This window comes from Pseudophryne corroboree, chromosome 5, assembly GCF_028390025.1.
Source record: "Pseudophryne corroboree isolate aPseCor3 chromosome 5, aPseCor3.hap2, whole genome shotgun sequence".
In the NCBI taxonomy this organism is placed as follows: domain Eukaryota; kingdom Metazoa; phylum Chordata; class Amphibia; order Anura; family Myobatrachidae; genus Pseudophryne; species Pseudophryne corroboree.
In genome coordinates this window covers 782787429-782811448 of record NC_086448.1, presented here as the reverse complement: position 1 = coordinate 782811448, position 24020 = coordinate 782787429, and the positions used below count along the sequence as shown (strand labels likewise).

General features: G+C 45.4%; 1 protein-coding gene across 2 annotated transcripts in view; it reads right to left on the bottom strand.

Moving 5' to 3' along the window:
- Positions 1-20319, bottom strand: part of TSPAN13 (tetraspanin 13) — a 102428-nt gene extending 82109 nt beyond the window's left edge. Inside the window, exon 1 of one of the 2 annotated variants that reach the window (XM_063924376.1) lies at positions 20099-20319. In XM_063924376.1, the coding sequence (XP_063780446.1) occupies positions 20099-20161 (63 nt within the window). In that variant the 5' untranslated portion in view covers positions 20162-20319. The remainder of the gene's footprint in view (positions 1-20098) is intronic. The other variant, XM_063924377.1, reaches the window with a different exon arrangement.
- Between the last annotated feature and the right edge of the window lie 3701 nt (positions 20320-24020).

Sequence of the window (24020 nt, the reverse complement as noted above, 5' to 3'; positions counted from 1 at the left end):
TTCCCAGTTGTCTACTCCTGGGATGAAGACCGCCGACAACGCCACTGCATATTTTTCCGCCCAGAGGAGAATTCTTGACCCCTCTGACAATGCTGCTCTGCTTTTCGTTCCGCCCGGTTGGTTTATATACGTCACTGCCGTCACATTGTCCGACTGGACCTGAATAGCCTGATTCTGAAGAAGAATTACGGCCTGCTGAAGGGCGTTGTAGATAGCCCTGAGTTCCAGGATGTTTATTGGAAGGATGACTTCCTGACTTGACCATCTTCCCTGAAACTGCACCCCTTGGGTGACTGCGCCCCAACCTCTGAGGCTTGTGTCTGTGATTAGCAGAATCCAATTCTGAGTCCTGAACCACCGACCCTCGACAAGGTGAGAAGTTTGTAACCTGGAGAGCCTGGCTTTTGGAGACAGACGAATCCTCTGGTGCATGTGAAGATGCGATTCAGACCATTTGTCCAACAGATACAGCTGGAAGGGCCTCGCACGAAACCATTCATACTGAATCGCCTCGCAAGAGGCCACTATTTTCCCCAAAAGGCGTATGCAGAAATACACAAAGATCCGGGTTGGTTTCAGGACAGCCCGAACCATCGACTGGATTACCAATGCCTTTTCCAAGGGAAGGAATACTTTCTGAGACTCTGTGTCCAGTATCATTCCAAGGAAAGGAAGCCTCTGTGTTGGTTCTATGTGAGATTTCGGTAGGTTCAGAATCCACCCTTGATCCAGGAGCAGTCTGGTTGAGAGACCAATGTTGTCCAACAACCGCTCCCTGGATGGTGCCTTTATCAGAAGATCGTCCAGGTATGGAATTATGTTCACTCCTTGTTTGCGGAGTAGTAACATCATCTCTGCCATCACCTTGGTAAACACCCTCGGTGCTGTGGAGAGACCAAATGGCAGGGCCTGGAACTGGTAGTGACAGTCCTGCAGTGTAAACTGTAGATAAGCCTGACGAGGCGGCCAGATCGGAATATGAAGGTACGCATCCTTGATACCCAGAGACACTAGGAATTTCCCCTACTCCAGATCCGAGATCACCGCTCTCAGAGACTCCATCTTGAATTTGAACACTCGTAAGTACGGGTTCAACGACTTGAGGTTCAGAATCAGTCTTACCAAACCGTCTGGCTTCGTTACTACAAACAAGCTGGAATAGTAACCCTTGTTTTGTAGATGAGGTGGAACTGAAACAATGACCTGGGTCTGTAACAGTTTTTGATGGCGTATTGTAAGGTTAGTCTTGCCTCTTGTGAAACTGGTAAGCCTGATTTGAAGAATCTGTGAGGTAAGAGCTCCTGGAACTCCAGTCTGTAGCCCTGGGATATAAGGTCTATGACCCAGGGATCCTGGCACGATCTTGTCCAGATGTGCCTGAAGAATTTTAGCCGGGCTCCAACTTGACAGTCTTCCAGGCATCGTGGTCCACAGTCATGTGGAAGGTATTGAGGAAGCAGAGCCTGAACTCTGTTCCTGTGAACCGGCAGTAGCTGGTTTCCGTGGTTTACCTCTAGCACATCTGGCAGCGCAGAGGAACCTCTTGCCTTGCCCCTAAACTTGGTCGTCTAGTTCATCTTCAAATAAAGGCCTCGTCTGTGAAAGGTAGGCCTTCCATGCCTTTCCTGGAGTCCATATCCGCAGTCCACTGGCGTAGCCATAAACCGCTGCGTGCAGACACTGCCATAGCTGTAGTGCGTGCATTAAGCAAGCCTCTCTCTTTTATGGGTTCCACCATAAAGTTTGCAGAGTCCTGTATATGCTGCAGGAGCAAAATAATCTCCCCTTGAGGCAAGGTATCTAACCCCTCAATTAGGTTACCCGACCATTTAGCAATGGCTCGCGTACTCCACCCACATGCTATAGTGGGTCTCTGGGCCACCCCCGCAGCTGTATACAAAGATTGGAGTGTAGTCTCAATCTTGCGATCATCCGCGTCTTTTAGGGAAGCTGCACCTGGGACAGGCAATACAATTTTTCGTGAGAGACTGGAGACCAATGCATCCACTACAGGTGGATTTTCCCATTTTTTTCTATCCTCAGGAGGAAAAGGAAAAGATGATAACAACCGTTTAGGGATTTGGAGTTTATCATCTGGATTAACCCACGGTTCTTCAAACAGGGTATTTAGTTTGTTTGACGCAGGAAAAGTGGCTGAGGATTTCGTCTTTATATTAAAATAAGATTCCTCACTCTCCTCTGTCACCTTATCAGTGATATTCAGAACTTCTCTGATAGCTTCTATGAGAGCCTCTACTCCCTGCGACAGAGTACCCTCCCCCATCTCTGAGTTCACCTTACCCTCCTCCATTTCTGACCCTTCATCATCACAGTCAGACTGCAGGATATGGGCCAAAGTACGTTTTAACGGACAAATGGCAGGGGATTCAGACGCTGGTTTGGTTACAGAGTCCTTTTTCATAAACTCAGTCATAGACTGTCTTAAGTATTGCGTCTCTTTCTCATTCCGAGATAACTTAATAGAAATGGAGGAAATCATTCCCCTAATGGAGTCTAGCCATGCTGGTTCTGCCCCACTAGCCTGGGAAAGCATACTACACTGAGTACACACTAGGGAACCCCCTGGGAAAGAGGAACACTGTGCCTTACATGAAACACACTCTTTGCCTGACATATTGTAACAGTGACAGCACACACATAGGAAAAGGTTAAATGCACAATTAACCCACAAAGAGCCGTTCCAGGGAGACACAAAGAGTATGGAACCAGCACACGGCACCCTTATCGCTAAAGCCAAGCTTAGCCGGGTCGCAGATTAGGGACTTAGTACACTAATAAGTCGCTCCCCCCCACTATGACCCCCTGGTACTACCGAGGTAATCTTGAGTCTCTCCGGAAGGAGCTGCGCGTCCTGTCCCTGTCAGTCAGCGTCTGTGTCAGCTGCAGTAGGGAAAATGGTGCTGGTGAGCTGCTGGATCCGCTCATAGTGAAGCCCGCTCCTTCAATTGCACGCGGTCTTCCCGCTCTTCTTTATACTGGCTGCATGTGTCTATGTGCATAAAATGGAGACAGACTCCTTTTATGGCTTTGTTGCCAGACTGAGTACTGTGGGGGTCATTCCAAGATGATCGCACGCTGCAACTTTTTGCAGCCCGTGCGATCAACTAGACGCTGCCTATGGGGGGGGGGGGGGGGGGGGGGGAAGAGTGTTTTTTTGCATAGCAAGGATGCGATCGCTTGTTCAGCCGTGCTATGCAAAAAAATTTTGTGCAGAACAAGACCAGAGTATGAGTTACTTACCCTGTGCGATGAATCCAGCGTTGATTGTCCCGGAATGGATGTCAGACATCCACCCTCCAAACGCCTGGACACGCCTGCGTTCACCCCACCACTCCCAAAAACGGTCAGTTAATGTCCCAGAACGCCTTCCTCCTGTCAATCTTTCTTCGCTAGCGTCGTCGCTGCCCGGCACAACGGCACGCCTGCGCAGTGCGGCCGCAGCGCATGCACAGTCCCGACCTGATCGGACGGCTGCAACGAAGCGCAGCATGCGATCGGGTCGGAATGAAACACCCCCCCCCCCCCCCCCCCGTGTCCTTTGTTAATGTAACAGGAGACACAGGGCCTAATTCAGACCTGATCGCTCGCTAGGGGTTTTTTGTACAGCTGCGAGCAGATAGTCGCCACCCATAGGGAAGTATATTTTTGCTTTGCAAGTGTGCGATCGCATGTGCAGCCGCGCATTACAAAAAAAAAAAAAAAAACTTTGTGCAGTTTCTGAGTTGCCCAGGACTTACTAAAGCCACTGCGATCACTACAGCCTGGTTGGGGCCAAAATTGCCATCAAACACCGCCCTGCAAAAGCCTAGACATGCCTGCGTTTTTCCAACCACTCTCAGAAAACAGTTGACACCCACAAACGCCCTCTTCATGTCAATCTCCTTGCGATCGGCTATGCGAATGGATTATTCGTAAAAGCCAGCGCACAGCAACGATCCGCTTTGTACCCGTACGACGAGCATACACATTGCGGTGTATGCGCAGTTCTGACCTGATCGCAGCACTGCAAAAAACGCTAGCGAGCGATCAGGTCTGAATTAACCCCACAGTCCGTCCAGTTTAGAAGCCGCGCGTCTCCGCCCCTCGTGCCGCCATAATGGCCGGCGACCCACTAACCGGGACGCCGGCTTAGTACTCAACACTCTCCATTCTTCTGGTTGTTAGGGATAGCGGCGTGCTGCGGGAATGTACGCTCGCCGTGGTGGGGCTTGCGAATAGTTCCCTCAGGAGCTCAGTGTCCTGTCAGTGGGGAACGGGACCATTAACCCTTCAAGAGGTTGGGCCGCCGCCGCCCTTCCCCCCCCCCCCACCACCACCACCCAAACACAGCCTGTAACATGGCAGTTAAGAGCTGATTGGCTGGAATTTTATGGCTGGGTAAACACTGGTGACTTGAAGAGGCCGCCCCATATGCACTGAACGATATAGCCCACGCCCATGCAATATATTGTTCAGTGGCCACATCCAGAAGCATGGTGTCGTTCAAAATATCTTCTGACTGGCCTACACTGCAGGTAGATCAGAAGACACAATGAACGACCCGCGGAGCGCGCAATAGCCCATACATACTAGATGATGTGATCAATATATCGGTCTGATCCGGTGGATCAGATGATATATTGTCTGGTGTGCATACCCAGCTGGCGCTTTAGCTGGTATTTCAGGTCTTCAAGTGCATCAGGTCGTTCTCATGACTGTGGTATAAGTTGTCCATGGCTGATGTTGCTGAATAAGTCTGTGATGTCACCGAAGACAAAAATAAGAACAGCGGTTCCTTTATAGATCTTTTACTTCTTTCCAGTATGGACTCTGGAAATCACTTGGTCATCCTTTCTTATGTGTGGCAGGAAGTGATGTCATGAGATGTAATGATGTCATGCAGAGAGGAAATTCTGGCATTTAATTAAAAGTTACTAATCTGGAGAATTTACAGGTCCCCCAGCAAATGTCCGTGTACGACTTTATGCTCTCAGGAGATGCCGTCACATAAGTGCGGACAGGTGGGAAGGACTTTAGAGCTGCAGTGGACAAAAGGTTTAATTCTTCAGAGCACACTGAGAAATGCAGCATGATGGCCCAAAGTGGATCCAAGTAAGAGAATGGAGGAGGAGACCCAAAAACCAGCCTGAAAGCCACTGCAATATTAATTCTTGGTCAGGATAAAATTAGCCCATGTGTCCTTGTGCACAGCAAGGAGTCTACCTAAAATACTTTCTCTAGACCTTATGGTCTCTTCGCAACGTTACATAGTTAGTGAGGTTGAAAAGAGGCAAAATGCCCATCGGGTTCAACCTGTATTCTGTGTTAAGATGTTCATATTATAATGCACCTGCTGAAGTAATGGTTTAGTACCAATTGACAACTATGATTCTTACTACTCCCAGATACGAATGTTAAATGCTATAACCCTGGATACTTTTTCCAGTCAGAAATTTGTCCAATCCGTTTTTAAATGCATTTCTGCCATTATCACCTTCTCCGGCAGGGAGTTCCAAATCTTTATTGCCCTTACCGTGAAGAACCCTTTCCTACGTTGTGTACGGAATTTTCTCTCCTCTAGCCTCAGCGAGTGCCCACGTGTCCTATACAGAGTTCTTTTAATACACAAATCCCCTGCTAACTCCTTGTAATGACCCTTTACATATTTGAAGATATTAATAATGTCTCCTCTTTTCTAGTGTATACATATTTAACCTAGTAAACCTTTCCTCGTACTCCAGTGTCTCTAACCTTTTAATCAATTTAGTAGCTCGCCTTTGAACTCTTTCTAGTTCCCCAATATCTTTTTTATAATATGGTGTCCAAAATGTAACACAATATTCCAGGTGCGGACGTACCAATGATTTGTACAGTGGCAGGATTATATCCTCGTCCCTTGTCTCAATGCCCCTTTTTACGCACGCGAGCACTTTACTTGCCTTTTTTGCTGCATTTTGACATTGTGTACTGTTATTAAGACTTATCTATGAGCACCCCAAAATCTTTCCACCACAAATACCCCTATATTTTCCCCATTTAGAGTGTAGGATGCGTGTGTGTTTTATGTCCCAAAATGCATAACTCTGCATTTTTCTATAATTAAACCTCATTCCCCATTTAGATGCCCAGGTTTCAAGTTTAAATAAGTCATTCTGTAGAGACTCCACATCGCTTTCTGAATTAATTACCTTACACAGATTAGTATCATCTGCAAAGATTGACACTGTGCTTTCCAGGCCTATTCCTAGATCATTAATATATTGAACAGTAGCGGGCCAAGTACGGACCCTTGTGGTATTCCGCTGAATACTGGTGCCCAGCTGGAGAACATCCCGTTGAGCACAACTCGTTGTACTCTGTTATCCAGCCAATTACCTATCCATGTACAAATAGTATATCCTAGGCCAAGTTCCCTTAATTTGATGATCAGTCTCCTGTGAGGCACTGTATCGAAGGCTTTTGGAAAATCTAAATACACCACATCCACTGCTTTTCCCTGGTCAAGATTCTCTCTCACTTCCTCGTAGAAGCTAATTAAGTTAGTTTGACATGATCTGTCCCTTACAAACCCATGCTTACTTTTGCTGATAATCTTATTAACCTGCAGATAATCCTCTATGCTATCCCTCAAAATACCTTCCAATATTTTACCCACTATAGAGGTTAAACTAACTGGTCTACAGTTACCAGGATTATTTTTGGTTCCCTTTTTAAATAAAGGCACTACCTCAGCTATGCACCAATCCTTTGGTACCACGGCTGATGTAATTGAACTATGGAAAATCAAGTATAGGGGTTTTGCTAGCTGCGACCTAAGCTCCATAATAACTCTCGGATGAAAACCATCTGGGCCTGGTGGTTTATTAATCTTTATGTTGCTTAACCTCTCCAGGACCACTTCCTCACTTAAACAAGCATAAAGCCAAGAGTCATTACCTTCACCATCGTTACGCACTATTCTCACTGTCTGATCCTCCCTGGTGAATACGGAGGGGAAAAAATTGTTCAGTATTTCAGCTTTTCTTTTATCATTGTTTATCAAAGCTCCCAATTCATCTTTTAATGGGCCTACATTCTCCTTTTTTAACCTTTTCCTGTTTATGTATTTATAAAACTTTTTAGGATTGGTTTTACTCTCTATAGTGTTGATTTTGCACAACCTCACACAGCCCAACTCCTCCATCTTGCGCAGTAAGTCCGTGTGATATGGCGCTATTGCCCTGGCTGTTGTGCTTTGTGAATGACCTACAGGATAGGAGCCAGCTCTGTGACTCTTCATGTCTGTGTGTGACATTTTTCATTTATAAGGGCAGGGGTGCACAAGGGGTAGACACAAAGTCATAGGGTCCAAGTCAACCAGAGGCACAGGTGTGGTATTGATGGATAACCTCATTGGTGTGAAACCATCTGTAAGGAATTAGTGATTGTTTCACCCACTGATGGTGTTCGATAAGCTGCGGGCCAATAAGAGCACATGGGCGGGGCTTCTTGGGTATTGGGGGTGGAGCTAGGCTCAGTGTCCTGACACCTTGGAGAGAGAAAAAAAAACCTGGTAGCTCTATCATCGATGGCGGGAAACCATCTGGTTTTACCCCCATCGATGGTAAAAGTAGTCACCAATAGTCATAGACCATCAATTAATTAAAATCATCGATGGTCTATGGCTATCCCTATTCAGTGGTGCTGCCTCACAGCTTCTGTGTATGGGACCCTGGGTATCCCAACATGGCATGGATATGACCCCTCATCATACAGAGTTCTGACCTTTCTAATGGTGGCCCTGCAACTGGGAGATACTTGTGCATCCCTAATCATTTAAATAAATGTCTCTTATGGCCTACATAAATTTATTATACTTGGTTATCTCTTGTTATTAAGTTTTTCCTCTTAAGTATTTTTTTGGTTGGCTTTTATTTATTGTTTTAAACCTACATAAGGTGTCGCTGGTGTTTCTGCTTTGTATGAAGAGGCTTAATCAGTGACATATGGCTGGATTTATCAAATGTTGGAGAGAGATTTAGGGGTCTTTGTACTAAGCCTTGGAGAGAGATACTCTGTCCCTTTCACGATTGCAGTACTTCCTTCGGGCTGCACCTGCTCTGTGGTATGTCCTCCCACCCACAATAAGACTCTCCTCTAGTCTTCAGGCCTTCAAGTGTTCCCTGAAAACTCACCTCAGGCAAGTTTATCAAATTCCATAACCGCCCACATAACCTTCATAAATATTCCTATCTAATTACATCCCCTCCGTACAGTCCACACATCCTAGCATACAGTATTTTCTTTTTTCTTTACTTTCCCATCTTCCTGACCCCAGGTCAACATCACTGTGTGACCATATCATACAGCCCACCAAATTTCTTTCCAATCTGGCTGGACCATTATACAATATGTAGCACCTATCCTTGTGTATCAATACCTATTCTCCCTATAGATTGTAAGCTTGTGAGCAGGGCCTTCCTACCTCTAGGTCTGTCTGTTATTACCCAGTTTTGTGTTATCACTGTTGTTACAATTGTAAAGCGCAATGAAATATGCTGCACTATATAAGAAACTGTTAATAAATAAATAAATAAAATTAAGTTTCAGCCTAAGGGTGTGTACACACGGTGAGATAAATCTGTGAGATTTGACTATATAGTTAGAAAAGTTAGTGCATATCTCATGGTGTTAGGCAGCTTGCGATACAGATTCGATTCCGATGCGCGCTCCCGTGGGGTCTGTATCGTAAGGCTAGAAAGACTGTGCAGGCAAGTCAATCTTGACTATCTAGTGTACAATCTAGTACAAACTATAGGCAAAATTGGCACTTAGTCAAAATCGTACATAGACAAAATCTCAAGCACAGATTGTACAGATTTGGACTATCTGAGCTCTGGGGGAGTTCAAGGGAAATCTCAGTCAAAATCGAACATAGCAGAGATCTCACAGTGTGTACACACCTTTTCAAACAGCCTATAACACGGCAGTTAAGAGCTGATTGGTTGGTACTTTATGGGTGGGTAAACACTAGTGATTGTCAGCCAGTGGGATGACCGTTGTAACAATACATTGGCCGTCCCGTACACACTGAAGGATATAGCGCACAACTGCGCAATATAATGTTCAGAGGCTACACCCAGAAGCATGGTGTCATTCAAAATATCTTCTGATCGGCATACACTGCAGGTAGATCAGAAGACACGATGAAGGAGTCGTAGGAGCGCACAATAGTCAGTACACACTAGACGATGCGCACAATATATTGGACCGATCTGCCTGATTAGACGATATATTGTCTAGTGCAGAGGTTCTCAAACTCGGTCCTCGGGGGCACACACAGTGCATGTTTTGCAGGTCTCCTCACAGAATCGCAAGTGAAATAATTAGCTCCACCTGTGGACCTTTTAAAATGTGTCAGTGAGTAATTAATACACCTGTGCACCTGCTGGGTTACCTGCAAAACATGCACTGTGTGTGCCCCCGAGGACAGAGTTTGAGAACCTCTGGTCTAGTGTGTGTACCCAGCTTCTCTCACTCTCTGAAGCTTAGTACATAAACCCCTTAGTGAGGGGGGAGCTTTTAAAATTAAGAGAGTGGATAGACATTTTGTTGGCAATGTGTGTACAGGCTTGAGGATGTAGCAGAGTATCTGTACACACCAGTGGCTGCCTTACAACTACAAACAGCCCAGTTACATAACCAGTGGATGGTTTTATTGACGATAATGCAGGCAGTCGTACTCACTGTTATATACACTGGTAGATGGCACTAATCAGTAGTAATTAGTAGTAGCTTCGGTGTCCATCTTGGTACAGGGAATGAAGCTACCCTAGAGGAGTAGTAACAGTCTGCACAGTAGAACATTCCACTTTCAACACATTTTCAATAAGACGGACCTGCCACCTACTTGCTTACATTTATACCCTTACTCTGGGACATCCCGGAGAAGAGGTCCATATATCATACTTTCCGACTTTTGCAAGCCTTACCTGGGGAGAGAAGGAGGCAGGCGAGAGGGATGATTGCAGAGCACCGCAATGTGCATCATTGTGACTCCGCCCCCTTGATGCCTTGCTGGTATTCCCAACTCTCTAAGGGGGCAGGAAAGTGGTGGAGCAACACGAAAACGCATCATCACCACTGTGACAGTTTGCTGGAATTACCAGTTATTGGCGATGTTGTTGGGGCTGCGATAGCTTGATTGATCGCGTCGGTATGCTGGGCGACAGCCGGTCAGCATACCGATGCCGGCATCCTGGCGGGGGGAGCGCAACAAGCCCCTTGTGGGTTCAGTGGCGACGGGTTATATTCCCACTTTAAGGGTGTCGCGGACACCCACGGAGTGGGAATAGTCCCTGTTGGTCGGCATGCTGCCCGTCGGGATTGTGAGAGAGCGGGATGTAGGCGGAGGTCATGTGACTGTCGGTCACATGAATACATCCTTAGCCGACATCTTGCATGCAGAAGATATGGGTATGAGTAACTAATGTCAGCTTTCAGTCTAATACAGGGGTAGGCATCTCCAGTACACATGACAGACATGGCATGAAGGAACACATTTAATTGGCACGCTGAAGGTTCACAAGATTTACCAGCTAGCAACAACATGCAAGGTCCAGACTGAAGCCTCAATATTTATTAATTATAAAGGCCTATTTGTTAATTTATTCAGTTACAGGTACAATAACAATAAGCCTAAACCTATCGAAATACCTAAAAGGTGTATTCGTCTTCCCGGCTGCTGCTAACTCTGTGGTCTTACCTCTCACACTACTTCCCCCACTCTCGCCTGTTCTATTCTCAGCACGGTAGCTGTCAGCGAGTCGGTACATTCTATCTTTGTGTAATAGTCATTACGTCAGCCGGTTAGTCCTTCTTATGTACCTCACATTGGGCGGGATGCATCAAGCATCGCGCACCCCGCCAATGCATAGTGGTGTTTATTAATGCCGTATGCATGGAGAGTTAAGCAAAGGTTATCTTTCCCATCAGGGCTGTCCCTGCAGTTTGGGGACTTCTGGGTTTGTGACACGGGAGTCCTTCTGCGCATGTACCGTATGACACGTGTGTGCCACAGGACATACCTGCCTACTTTCCCTTGTGGCCAGGAGGCTCCCCTAAATCGAGGGGCCCTCCCGGCCCCCTGGAAGAACAGGCAAGTCTCCCTATTTCAGATGTACAGGGGGGTACCTCTGAAATCGGGAGACTTGCCTGTTCTTCAGTCCACTTTACTCGCTAAGTGGGCAGCTGGGCCCCCTGTCCAGCAACCCACTTAGCGAGTAAAGTGGACAATCGGTGACGTGATTATCACTGAATCGCAGCATTGTAGTCACGCCCGCGTACCGCCTCCTTAAGAATTACGCCTTCACCTCTGCCCCATTTGATACGTCACACCCCCGCACTGCCCCCCAGCTGAGCCGGAGAGAGCACCCGAGGACACTGGGAGGGATCGGATTGGATAGCCATAGGCTTTTATTGGGTAAGACCATCTAAAGATGGCCTTACCCGCTGGGTCCAAGCTCTGGAATGTATTGTATTAGGGAGCTTGGTGCATATGTGAAAAGAGGCCAAAACTTTTACAAAAAAATTGCATTTTTAGAGGATTGACTGCACAATGTCCTTTGAAGCATCCTGCCCCCGATGTATATTGTTTTTCAATAAGAAGAATTGTGTGGTTTGAAACACATTACATGTTAGAAGAAAGCATTGAATTGTGTATTTGTTGCAGTCATATTATTGGGTGTGGTATGGAAGGTCGATAGTAACTAGGTCGACAGTAACTAGGACGACAAGGTCTCTAGATCGACATGAGTGTTTTTGGTGTCGTTTTCTCCGTACAGTGACCGGGAACCCCAATTAGTGCACCGTGTCCCCTCGCACAAGGTACCTCGCTCCGCTACCGTTCAGCACAGGTTACTATTCCCAATCGTATTCCGCGTGGATCGTTAAGTATGAAAAAGTGCAAAAAATTGTGAAAAAATCATGTCGACCTTTTGACCTGTCGACCTAGAACCCGGATCCCATATTATTAATTACATGTATAGAATGTATATCAAGGGTGGGCAAAATACCGCCCACAGCCCTATTCCACACCCCCTCCCCCACAACCTGCATGTGGCCTGGCTGCCCTGCTGGAATGGGGGAACCCGACAATTACAGTAATATGGATGGGCTCACAGCTGTGCACCAGGTCCATACTGTACATTACACGTATACAGGAGCCGCCATGGCATGCTGTATGTAGTAGGTGCAGCGTCATAGCCTTAGTCAGCAGGAATATTTATTATAGTGAGCCTGAGTGTCTATGGACTTGGAGCGGAGGCTTATCTCCAGCGTACACAGTGATCTCTGTGGCACAGCATGAGCCAGCAGCACGTATCCGGTTACAGGTAAGCGTCACACAATGCAGAGTGTGCAGCATGGAATACATCAGATCCCATGACATCCGCCTGTGCACTGGTGAGACTGCATAGCGCAGGCTGACTGTCAGCACAATACCTGGCTGGCTGCGTTACAGAAGGAGGTTTACGGTTACCAGCCAGTTATCAGATCGCTTATTCTGTGTTTTTCCATTCGTCAGAAGTCAGATGACTACATACACGATTACAGTATGCTCGCAAACACGACACAGGGACCGGTGCAAGGAGGCACTGGGATACAGCTCGGGTTTTATTTAGAAATAAAAAAAATAGATTAGAGAAGTTTAAAAACTAAATTAGTTTTATTCCTACCATGATTTTTTTTGTTCAGTTTGTATAAAATCAGGTGTAGTACAATCCTGTCAGGTAATCACATCCTCTCTGATTATGGATCAGAAATACAGTACCTCTCCCACGTGTCATGTGACAAATGGTCCAGAGACCCTCACCACAGATAGGACCTCTTGGCCTTTGGGGGCCAGGGAAAAAGGGGCCCCCAAAATGGGGCCTTTCAGGATTTTCAGCCATTGCTTGGTGGTTAAAGGAGTAATTTAAATACCTAAACAGCCAAGCCTGAGAGGAAATGGTGCATGGGGACTCTGCCTGCAAAAAAGGGACACATGATGATGATAGTCTAAAGTGTAGTACCTGTGAGAAAGCAGAGTCAATAACCCTTCACATTACAACATAGTCATCATTATGGAATATTGTTTACCTCACTTTTGTGGTAGTACATAAATATCTATTTGAAATCCGCCTCATAGTTGCATGCTACCATGTTGGTTTCACTGCTCATATAAAGATATATTTTCTCATTACCGGGCCTGTAATGTCACAGCGAGAGGAGATGTTTACGGAGGGGTTAAATCAGCGGCAAACGCTAATTGCACTGCCACGGTGTCTGTGGCTTCTCTGATCCACTGCTGCATCTGAAGATACATCACTAGATCACCATAGAGGCCTTTGGTCATCAGAGTAACCCTAGGGTTACTAAGAATGGCCACCTCATCTCGGACGGAGAGGCCAGAAAATATCTGCGTTAAAAGAAACAGTCACTGGCGTTGGCACTCCCACAAAACAGAGGCGACACTCCTCCATTTTGGGAGATCGCAGTAACTCCGTTAGGTGCCTTTGAGAAAACCCTGCACCTTTGACAGTTGTCCTCCTTCAACGACAAAGGGTCCTAGTACAATGCGCACGGCAGTCTGACCCAATTGGATTACACAAAGCATTTGTGGCCTTCTAAAGTTCTCACTGATGAGTTTAGGGACCCATTTATCAACGAGTGATAAAACTTGTTGTGTATGATAAATGGTGCACCAGTCAATCGGCTCCCAACTGTCATTTTTCAAACACATGACAGTTGGGGGCTGAACACGTGACAGTTGTGGGCTGATTGGCTGGAGCATTTTTTATCATACAGCACGAGTTTTATCAGTCGTGGAGTTTTTCAGAAATGAATAAACTGCATTAAGCCTCTGCCCCCATAGAGATCTATATAGGTGGTGGCAATAGGGACTACATAGGGGATCACCAGAGAAATCCAATGTTCACCCTTGATGATTTCAAAAAAGTTGAGAAAAGCTCTTTAATTGGCGAAACCACTGGAGAAAGGGCTTCTTACCATAATAAATATACCCCATAGTTTTACTGATGCGATTAAAATTATTGTAACAAAAAAAGGCTAGATAGATAAATTAACTATGCTAAAACGGAATCATCATATACATAATTAGGACTATGCTGCAAGAGGACCCTACTCGTTACATTATCCAACCATCTGTCACTTCCTGCTTACACTGTAGCTATAGGATTCCTCACATGACACAGAGCAGTCACATGACACAGACCCATTGCAAGGGAATCAAATCATATTTATTAGTACATGTTGATCAAAGCTATTGCTACCAGACTGTGCATGATTATCTGGCCACGATCCAAGTCAGGCAGTGAAACATTTAGCACTCGTCTCCTTAAACACTCAGTGCCACTGGGAACATTCCAAGGATTCAGTTAAATATTAAACTGGAGACATCCCAGACAAGTAGATGAGGTTAAGGCAGAATTTAAAAGGACGCCCTCGCCCAAATCATACACAGCTCAGGAACTCGCCCACTTTTTCAGTGTCTGGGAGAGTTTTCCAGGCATTTAACATCTCCCATTAAATAGATAATTTAAGAGTAATGAACATATTGCAATGGAAAAGTGTAAAACAGCCAAGAAAAGCATTGTAAGCAATAATACACTGCTGTAACCGGAATAACGTGCACCAGATTGATCAATGGGGGTCATTCCGAGTTGATCGCACGCTGCCGATTTTCGCTGCGCTGTGATCAGGTCTGTACTGCGCATGCATATGCACTGCAATGCACACGCACGTCGTACGGGTACAATGCGGATCGTTGCTGAGCTATGGATTTAACTAAGAATCCATACGCACAGCCGATCGCAAGAAGATTGACAGAAAGAGGGTGTTTATGGGTGTCAACTGACCATTTTCTGGGAGTGGTAGGGAAAACGCAGGCGTGTCCGGGCGTTTGGAGGGCGGGTGTGTGACATCAATTCTGGCACCAAAAAGACTGAAGTGATCGCAAGGGCTGAGTAAGTTCAGAGCTACTCAGAAACTGCACAAAATGTTTTTGCCGAGCTCGGCTGCACAGGCGTTCGCACACTTGCAAAGCGAAAATACACTACCCGTGGGTGGCAACTATGCGTTTGCACAGCTGCTAAAAACAGCTATTATTATTATTACATTTTATTTATAAGGCGCCACTTGTGTTTCACAGCGCCGTACAAAGGACAGTACAGGGAGACAAAACATAGCATTACAGTAAATAAATAACAGAAATAGAGTACAGGTAACATAGAGCACCACACATTCTCAAGACATAATACAGCTAAGATGTAAGTATTGAGGGAGTGATCATCGTACTACTAGAGGCTGGTGGCCATAGATGGAGATGAGCCTTTACTAGCAGGGTAAAGATAGTCTTTGAGTAGGGGAGAGCTGCAAGTGAAATGTGTCGAGACGAGGGCTTAGATAACAAGAGGAAAGAGGGCCCTGCTCTGAAGAGCTAACAATCTGGTGGGGAGGGGCGACAGACAGATGACAAGAGGTGCAGGCAAGCGGGAGTTAGCCTGACGGCAGTATGCAAGCACAGCTGAGATGTTCACGGCATGAGGCAGGGGGGTGGAGGTCCGGCTTCAGGACTGGGTTATGCATCGGGAGGGTACGCTTTGATGAATAGGTGGGGTTTTAGTGCCCGTTTGAAGCTTTGCAAGGTCGGGGAGAGTCTAATGGAGCTAGCGAGCGATCAACTCGGAATGAGGGCCAATGTTACTATCTGATAAGCTGCTACAGGTCACAGCACATTTTAGCTTTTACCCCCTCAGGTTTTAAACAGAAGATTGATCTTATCAAAATGCAGTTCCTGCAAAGCAATATGGAAACAACGTGCTTTATTACAGCAGTTATTGCAGCAATGCAGCCAGGCAGGACGGACCGGATTCCCATCTTGCAGGATTTACCAGAGATCACCTATTGCCTACAGAGATGAATCAGTAGCGCAGCTCTTCTTGAGGTTCTGATTACTATGTAGCTGGAACATAATCTGTAGCCAAGAAAGAGTTAGACTTGTGTAACTAATGCAGAGTGAAGCGTTATAGAGCCTTCGCCGTAGCAGCTAAGGTCACCTGCTGTGAGTCACAGCCCCAGGATGCGTCAGCCTCCCAATAAGAAATACTGACCTTAAAGGGAAAGGGGCACGCCATTAAATGTTTAAGTATTGGCTATGTTAATTATTTTCTTTGGATGGAAAGGAGTGTGTTAATAAAACAATCAAAAACCAGGATGGTGAAAACGGTCTTCATGCATCCCAACATTCTAGAGAACGCCTTTTATTTTCCCTGTATGAGAACTGGAAATTACAGGTTTTCCATGCGTACAGTAAGTAAACTGTAATTAAACTTTGTAAAGTATGTAATTAGAGAAGCTTATATAGGTCTGACTATATCGTTCATACATAGGACAGACTTGGAATGAGGGCACGATTTATCAAAGCTTGGAAAGAGATAAAAGTACCAACCAACCACCTTCTGTCAGTTTTCAAACAACCTGTAAAATGACATTTCGGAGCTGGTTGGATGGTATTTTTGATTCTATGTAATAAGCCTTTGCAAGTGATAAAGTGGAGAGATATAAAGTACCAGCCAATCAGCAAACTGCCTTGTTACAAGCTGTGGGGCTCATTTATAAACAAGTGATAAAACTTGCTGTGAATGATAGCACTTGTTGCGTATGATAAATAGTGCCCCAGCCAATCAGCTCCCAACTGCCATGTGCTCAGCTCCTGTCGGGTTTGAAAAATGACAGTTGGGAGCCGATTGGCTGGAGCACCATTTATCATACGCAACAAGTTTTATCACTCGTTGATAAATGGGCCCCTCTGTTTAAATAATGACAGTTAGGAGCTGATTGGTTGGTACTTTTTATCTCTCGCCAAGACTTAGGGCTAGATTGAACAAAGCTTGGAGAGATATTTAGGGGTTTATGTACTATGTCACCGACTAAGCCTCTTCATACAAAGCAAAAAACACCAGCAACACCTTATGTAGGTTTAAAAGAAGCCAACCAAAAAGATACTACAGTGGAACAGCTTAATAACAAAAGATAGCCAAGTATAACACATTGATATAGGACAATGGAGACAGTATTTAAATGATTAGGCAGCTTCTGGTCGCAGGGCCGCCATTAGAAAAGTCAGACCTTGTATGATGAGGGGTCATATCCAGGACATGTTGGGACACCCAGGGTCCCATCCACAGATGTTGTGAGGCAGCACCACTGAACAGGGATGACCATCGACCAACAATGATTTGAAATCATCGATGGTCTATAACTAATGGTGACTACTTTTACCATTGATGGGGGAAAACAAGATGGTTTCCCACCATCAATGATACAGAGCTACCTTTTTTTTTTTTTTCTCCAAGGTGTCAGGACATGGAGCCTAGCTCCACCCCCAATACCTAAGAAGACCTGCCGCTGGGCTGTTATTGGCCTGTAGCTTATTGAACACTAAAGCAGGGGTGACTATCAGTGGGTGAAACCATCAGTGGTTCCCTTATTGATGGTTTCACACCATTGATGGATAATCCTCCAATGGCCATCCCTACCACTGAAGGGAAGCAGGCCACATCTGTGACACTTTGGTTGACCTGGACCCTAAGACTTTGTGTGCACCTTGGTAGACACCTTGCTGTGCACAAGGACACATGACTTAATTTTATCCTGAGCAGGGATGAATATTGCAGTGGCTTTCAGGCTGGTTTTTGGGTCTCATCCCCCATTCTCTTACTTGGACCCACTTTGGGCCATCATGCTGCATTTCTCAGTGTGCTCTGAAGAATGAAATAAACCTTTTGTCCACTGCAGCTCTTCAGACATTCCCACCTATCCACACATATGTTGCGGCATCTCCAGAGAGCATAAAGCCACACACTGACGTTTGCTGGGGGGGGGGGACCTGTAAGCCATCATGGAGGATTAGTAACTTTAATGAAATTTCAGAACCTCCTCTTGACATGACATCACTTCCTGCCACACATAATAGAAGGGTGGGTGGGAAATAGACACTTCCATCATGATTGAAGCTAGATCCAAGTGGGCTAAGGGACCTTTTCCTTCAGGGGAGGAGCCACGACACAAGAGGGTGGAGCTAGTCCAGTGGGATAGTTCCTCTACTATCCACGCCACCAACTATTACCTTTAGTAATCAGGTGGCGAGCGAAGCGAGCCACCGAGCCCGAAGCGTGGCGAGTGAAGCAAGCCCGCGAGGGTACTTTTCGGGTACCCTGTTCGGACGTAGCTCCTCCCCCTGGTGACGTATCTCCTCCCCTAGGTACGTCAGAAGGTCCCTTCTCCCACTCCGATATAGAATCAGCCCTTCCATCATGGAAGGTGACCAAGTGATTACCAGCGTTCATACTGGTAGAAGTAAAACATCTATTTTTGTCTTTGATGACATCACAGCATCATTCGACATCATCATCCATGGACAACTTGTATCACAATCGTGATGACGACCTGATCCACCAGAAGACCTGAAACACCAGCTAAAGCGGCAGCTCCAACACACACACTAAAAATAATAATAATAATAATAATAATAATAATAATAAAGTTTACTTTCCAATAAATATCACCAAAGGGTTTATTAGGACTGGTCATTATTTATAAATAGGGGAAAGGAAACCATGGCCCATTTGCCATCAATATACTCCCTGTACGAAGAGGCATTAATGTACTTTCCAGCAGATGTTAATGGAACAAAAATAAAAGCATAGAACATAACTGGGATGAGCACAAGCATTTCCTAAACCAGAGGTTCCCAAACAAAGTCCTCAAGGCACCCCAACGGTCCTGGTTTTAAATGTATCCATGCTTGGCCACAGGTGATTTAATTTGCACCTCAGTCAATTTGATTTAACTATCTGTGCTGAGCCATGGATATACCTAAAACCTGGCCTGTTAGGGTGCCTTGAGGACCGCGTTTGGGAACCTCTGCCCTAAACTATTAAATTCCTTTGTTTGCCATCAACTTTCTGTTTCTATTTAGAAGATGTTTTCCCTTTAACTAGGGCATAGGTTCTCAAACTCGGTCCTCATTACCCCACACAGTGCATGTTTTGCAGGTAACCCAGCAAGTGCACAGGTGTATTAATTACTCACTGACACATTTTAAAAGGTCCACAGGTGGAGCTAATTATTTTACTTGTGATTCTGTGAGACCTGCAAAACATGCACTGTGTGGGGTCCTGAGGACCGAGTTTGAGAACCTGTGAACTACGCATCACAAACGCCATATGAACGAACAGACATTTCACAGTAACACTGCTATATACAGTCAGTGTAATAGCCTAACTGCTAGAGCCTTATGGCTTATTCATTATCACTCTTCTGCAATTTTATTTCACTGTACCTTTAAATTAACCCTATTATAACTGGAGCCAAAAACAGAATGAGTCAATATGATGTATAGCAATCAGCTGTTACAATAAGGCAATTAACGGATACAAGTCCGGGAACCACTCTGCCATCTACAGTTAAATACACTATAAATAAAACACACATAGAAAACAAACAAAACAAAATATATATATATATATATATATATATATATATATATATATACACATATACATATACATATACACACACACATATACATACATACATATATATATATACATATACACACACATATATACATACGCATATACATACGCATACACATATATACATACGCATACACATATATACATACGCATACACATATATACATACGCATATACACACACTGTAATATTCACTATTTCCCATATGATGATAAAAAACAGAAAGCAGACAGGCTGGTAAATGAGAGGGGACACCAAAGCCCCCGTCTCCAGTATCCAAGCTCCCAGTTACACTGATCTAGAGATACCAGGCTTGTTAGAAGATCCTGTTCATCAAAGGAGACTGATCCCAGCCTTCCTGCCACTACTGCAACACAATCATGGCTGGCAGTGTCCACAGCAGCTGATGAATGGGACCATGCCAGTCTGCCCCTACTCTCCCCATGCTGAGTAATAATCTGCAGTACCCCGGCAGGTGAGCAGGCAGCATGGCTGCAGGGAGAGGCTGCACCAGTACTCACAATATACAGCAGGTTCAGGACGCACAGGGAGTTCTTGGAGCAGGTGAAGCCTCCACACACCATGTTGGCAGCTTTCAGTCTCCCTCTGCTGCTGCGGAGTCCTGTTCCTGGCAGCAGGGAAATGTATGAGGCTCTGGGATCATGCGACAGCTGTGACCAGTGTCTCCCAGTCCCCACCTCTCGCCTTAGGTGGAGAATAATGGTAGGGGGTGTTTCTCTCTCTTACATGTAGACGCATGATACCGGCTGCAGCAGCTGAGCGCCCCCCAGTGGCAACCTGACAAACTGCTGCCTTCTGCTAATCCATAAGGAATACAATGTTGCAATTTGTGTATGTAGTATGACTATGTATGTATATATGTATTTATATATATATATATATTTATTTATTTATTTATTTATGAAGGGATTTCACAAGGTAACGAGCTAAAAACCTCTTCATGACTGTGTTCAGTTTGTACTTGTCACTTATCTGGCAATTTCTTTATGCCAGTTTCCCCCCAGTAGAGCTTTATAAGCAATATTCTCTAAACCAATAGGGTTATTTTATTTTTATTTTTTTCAAAAGCCGATTAACCTATCAGAATGTTTTCAGAGTGTAAGTGTGGGGAGAACATACAAACTCTACACAGACAGTGCCAGGAATTTAACTCATTACCTCAAGACGGTGAACCGGTAACTTTACTACTACGTCAGTCGTGCTGGCCAAAGTATTTAAAAGTTTTTAATTAGATTTTATAATAAAACATCCCAGGCGGTGTCTAGCAAGACCCATTCACCACTTCATCATCCCAATACCCTGTAGCCTTTAACCCCTGCAGCATATCCCCTAACCCCACCCCAGTGGACATGGATCACCCTATCCACACACACTATCCCAGGGCTGTAACTAGGGGTGTGCAAGCCTTGCTGTCGCCCAGGGTGCATAGCCCAGGTGGCTGCACCATTGCTGCCCCACACTACTTCCTAGTGGAGGCTGCTGCATTTAAATACAGGGGCATATTTATTACAATATGCACTTTTAATGCGGATGTGATAAATCATTTTGTGAAAATCTTCACAGTGAAAATTAATATTTTTATGCAAATTTACCATTTTTCTCTGTAACAGAGTCTGACTCCGATAAGAGCCCGTCCTGGCAGAGCCAGATTTAGACCCCATGGGACCCTAGGCAGGGGAGACACTAGAACTTTGTGGGTCCCATAGCAATATTTTGAAAGGGCCCCCTTATACAGAGAGGGGAGGAACCGGGTGACACCCACACACGGGTAGGGAGGTACTGTACCGGGTGTCACACACATAGGGGTAGGTGGGTACACTGTGTCATACCCGGGGAGTACATGGTGACACACACACACATGGGTAGGGGGTGTACAATGGGGGTAATTCTGAGTTGATCGCAGCAGCAAGTTTGTTAGCAATTGGGCAAAACCATGTGCACTGCAGGGGAGGCAGATATAACATGTGAAGAGAGAGATAGATTTGGGTGTGGTGAGTTCAATCTGCAATCTAAATTGCAGTGTAAAAATAAAGCAGCCAGTATTTACCCTGCACAGAAACAAAATAACCCACCCAAATCTAACTCTTTCTGCAAATGTTATATCTGCCCCCCCTCCCTGCAGTGCACATGGTTTTGCCCAACTGCTAAAAAAATTTCTGTTCTGTATATTTTATTAATTCATTTATTTATTTATTAACATTCATGCAGAGCTAGCATATTTCATTGCATTTTCTTTCAAAGTTGGGCAGGGGCGGATTGGGAACTGAAAGTGGCCTTACATGGGCGGCACCAGAGGTATATCGTGTAACCATGGCGGCAGCACCAGCCCTCACATGTCAACAAACAAACCAGACCCCACATGAATATAGGCATACTGGGACTCTTCCATACGAGCTCTATGGACAATCCACCCCTGCACTAGCAACTGGGGCACAAGCAGGGCCGGCTCTACCATTAGGCAGCTTTAGGCGGCTGCCTAGGGGCGCCAGCCACTGGAGGGCACCACTGAATTCATCTAGCAAAAAACTGAAGGATGTGTCTGTATGCGGGTTAGTAATGAACTTACAGATGGCGGGATGGAACACAATAAGGAGCATACATATATATGTATGTATACACATACAATTAAAGGGGTGTAGGTGGCATACTGGCGGACGGGATGTTGCATTCAGAATCCAGACAGCCAGCATCCTGAATGTTAGTATGGCTGGGGTGAGGATGCTGCTGTCTCTTTTGTGGCCGGTGGCATTCCGTACCCAACCCCAATTAAATATCCCCACCAGAGCTTATATACAGTATTATAAAGAGTATATAAAGAATAGACGGCACTCAAGGACTTAAGTGAAAGTATATTATGAACAAAGTCACAAAAACTTTAAAAGTCCTTGAGCGTTGTCCCTTTTCTATGTATATGTATAATGATGCAATTCACCCCAGCCCACCTAGTGGCCACCTGCATCTCCCCTCCAAGAGGTGGTGGTGCGGTGGGGTTTGCAGGTAAGGGGGCACTAGGCTGAAGATTTGCCTAGGGTGCAGCGAGACCTTGCACCGGCCCTGGGCACAAGCCAAATACTAGCAAGACAGTAACAGAAGACCGCCACTGAGAGGGCATGACCAGTAATAGCTGTTTTGCAATTTTTACCATGGGAATAAAAGTGGCATTTTTTTTGTTTTTGTCCTGTATACCGTTAAACCAAAGCTAATGCATTACGCCCAGGAACAGTGGCCCTGGAAAATTCTGAAAGTGGCCCTACAGATGTGTCCTCATACATCCAGCTGCAATACGCCATGCAGCTTGAGATGCCTGGCGTGAGTGAGCCACCAGGTCCCATGCAACTCTGCTAACGTTGGGCATCTTTGTAAAAAATGTGTCTTAGTACCAACGCAATGCAACTAGGACATAGCAGGAGACTGTGCTGATTAATGTGATATATGACACTTGTATATTGTGTGTGAGTCTGTATACGGAACACTGCGGAACTTGTATTGGAAGAAAGCTGCGGCTGCTACATTGTACACCGTCAGAGACTCAGTCACACACAATATTTATTTATTTATTTATTATTTATTACCAATTATTTATATAGCGCACACATATTCCGCAGCGCTGTACAGAGAATATTTGCCCATTCACATCAGTCCCTGCCCCAGTGGAGCTTACATTCTATATTCCCTACCACATGTACACAGACACATTCATACTAGTGTTAATTTTGTTGGGAGCCAATTAACCTACCAGTATATTTTTGGATTGTGGGAGGAAACCGGAGTACCTGGAAAAGTTCTAATAGCACCTCCATTAAAAAAATATAAATTTTACATATACTGGTATTTTGTGTGCACTATATATAAATACACCTTACCTATATGGTGGTTTCTCTGCAGCAGGGAACCTCTGAGGAAATTGATCCTCCCAGGGCATACAGTGTCTTCAGTCGCTATTCACTATTCACGTACATCACGTCGGGAGATGTATCTTTGTGTAGAAATATATCCATAGTCATGATCGTACAACAGAGGTTCAACCAGATTCGTGGCCTCTGTCACCTCCTGTCCGTTGTGCCCCCTCCAGCCTACTGTGTCTCTTCACTATCCAGCCCAAGGTCACTCTAGCCTCCTGCCCCATGTCACTATCCAGCCTCCTGTTCCTGCAGGCTCCTGTCCTGTCTCTCCAGCCTCATGCCCCATCTCTCCAACCTCCTGCCTAGTCACTCCAAATTCCTGCCCCATATATCTCAAGCTTCCTGTACCCTATGTCTCCAGTCTCTTATCTCCTGTCACTCCTACCTCCTGCCACTTAAGCCTCCTGCCCCATCTCTCCAACCTCCTGCCACTGCAGGCTCCTGTTCTGTCTCTCCAGCCTCCTGCCCCATCTCTCCAACCTCCTGCCACTACAGGCTCCTGTCCTGTCTCTCCAGCCTC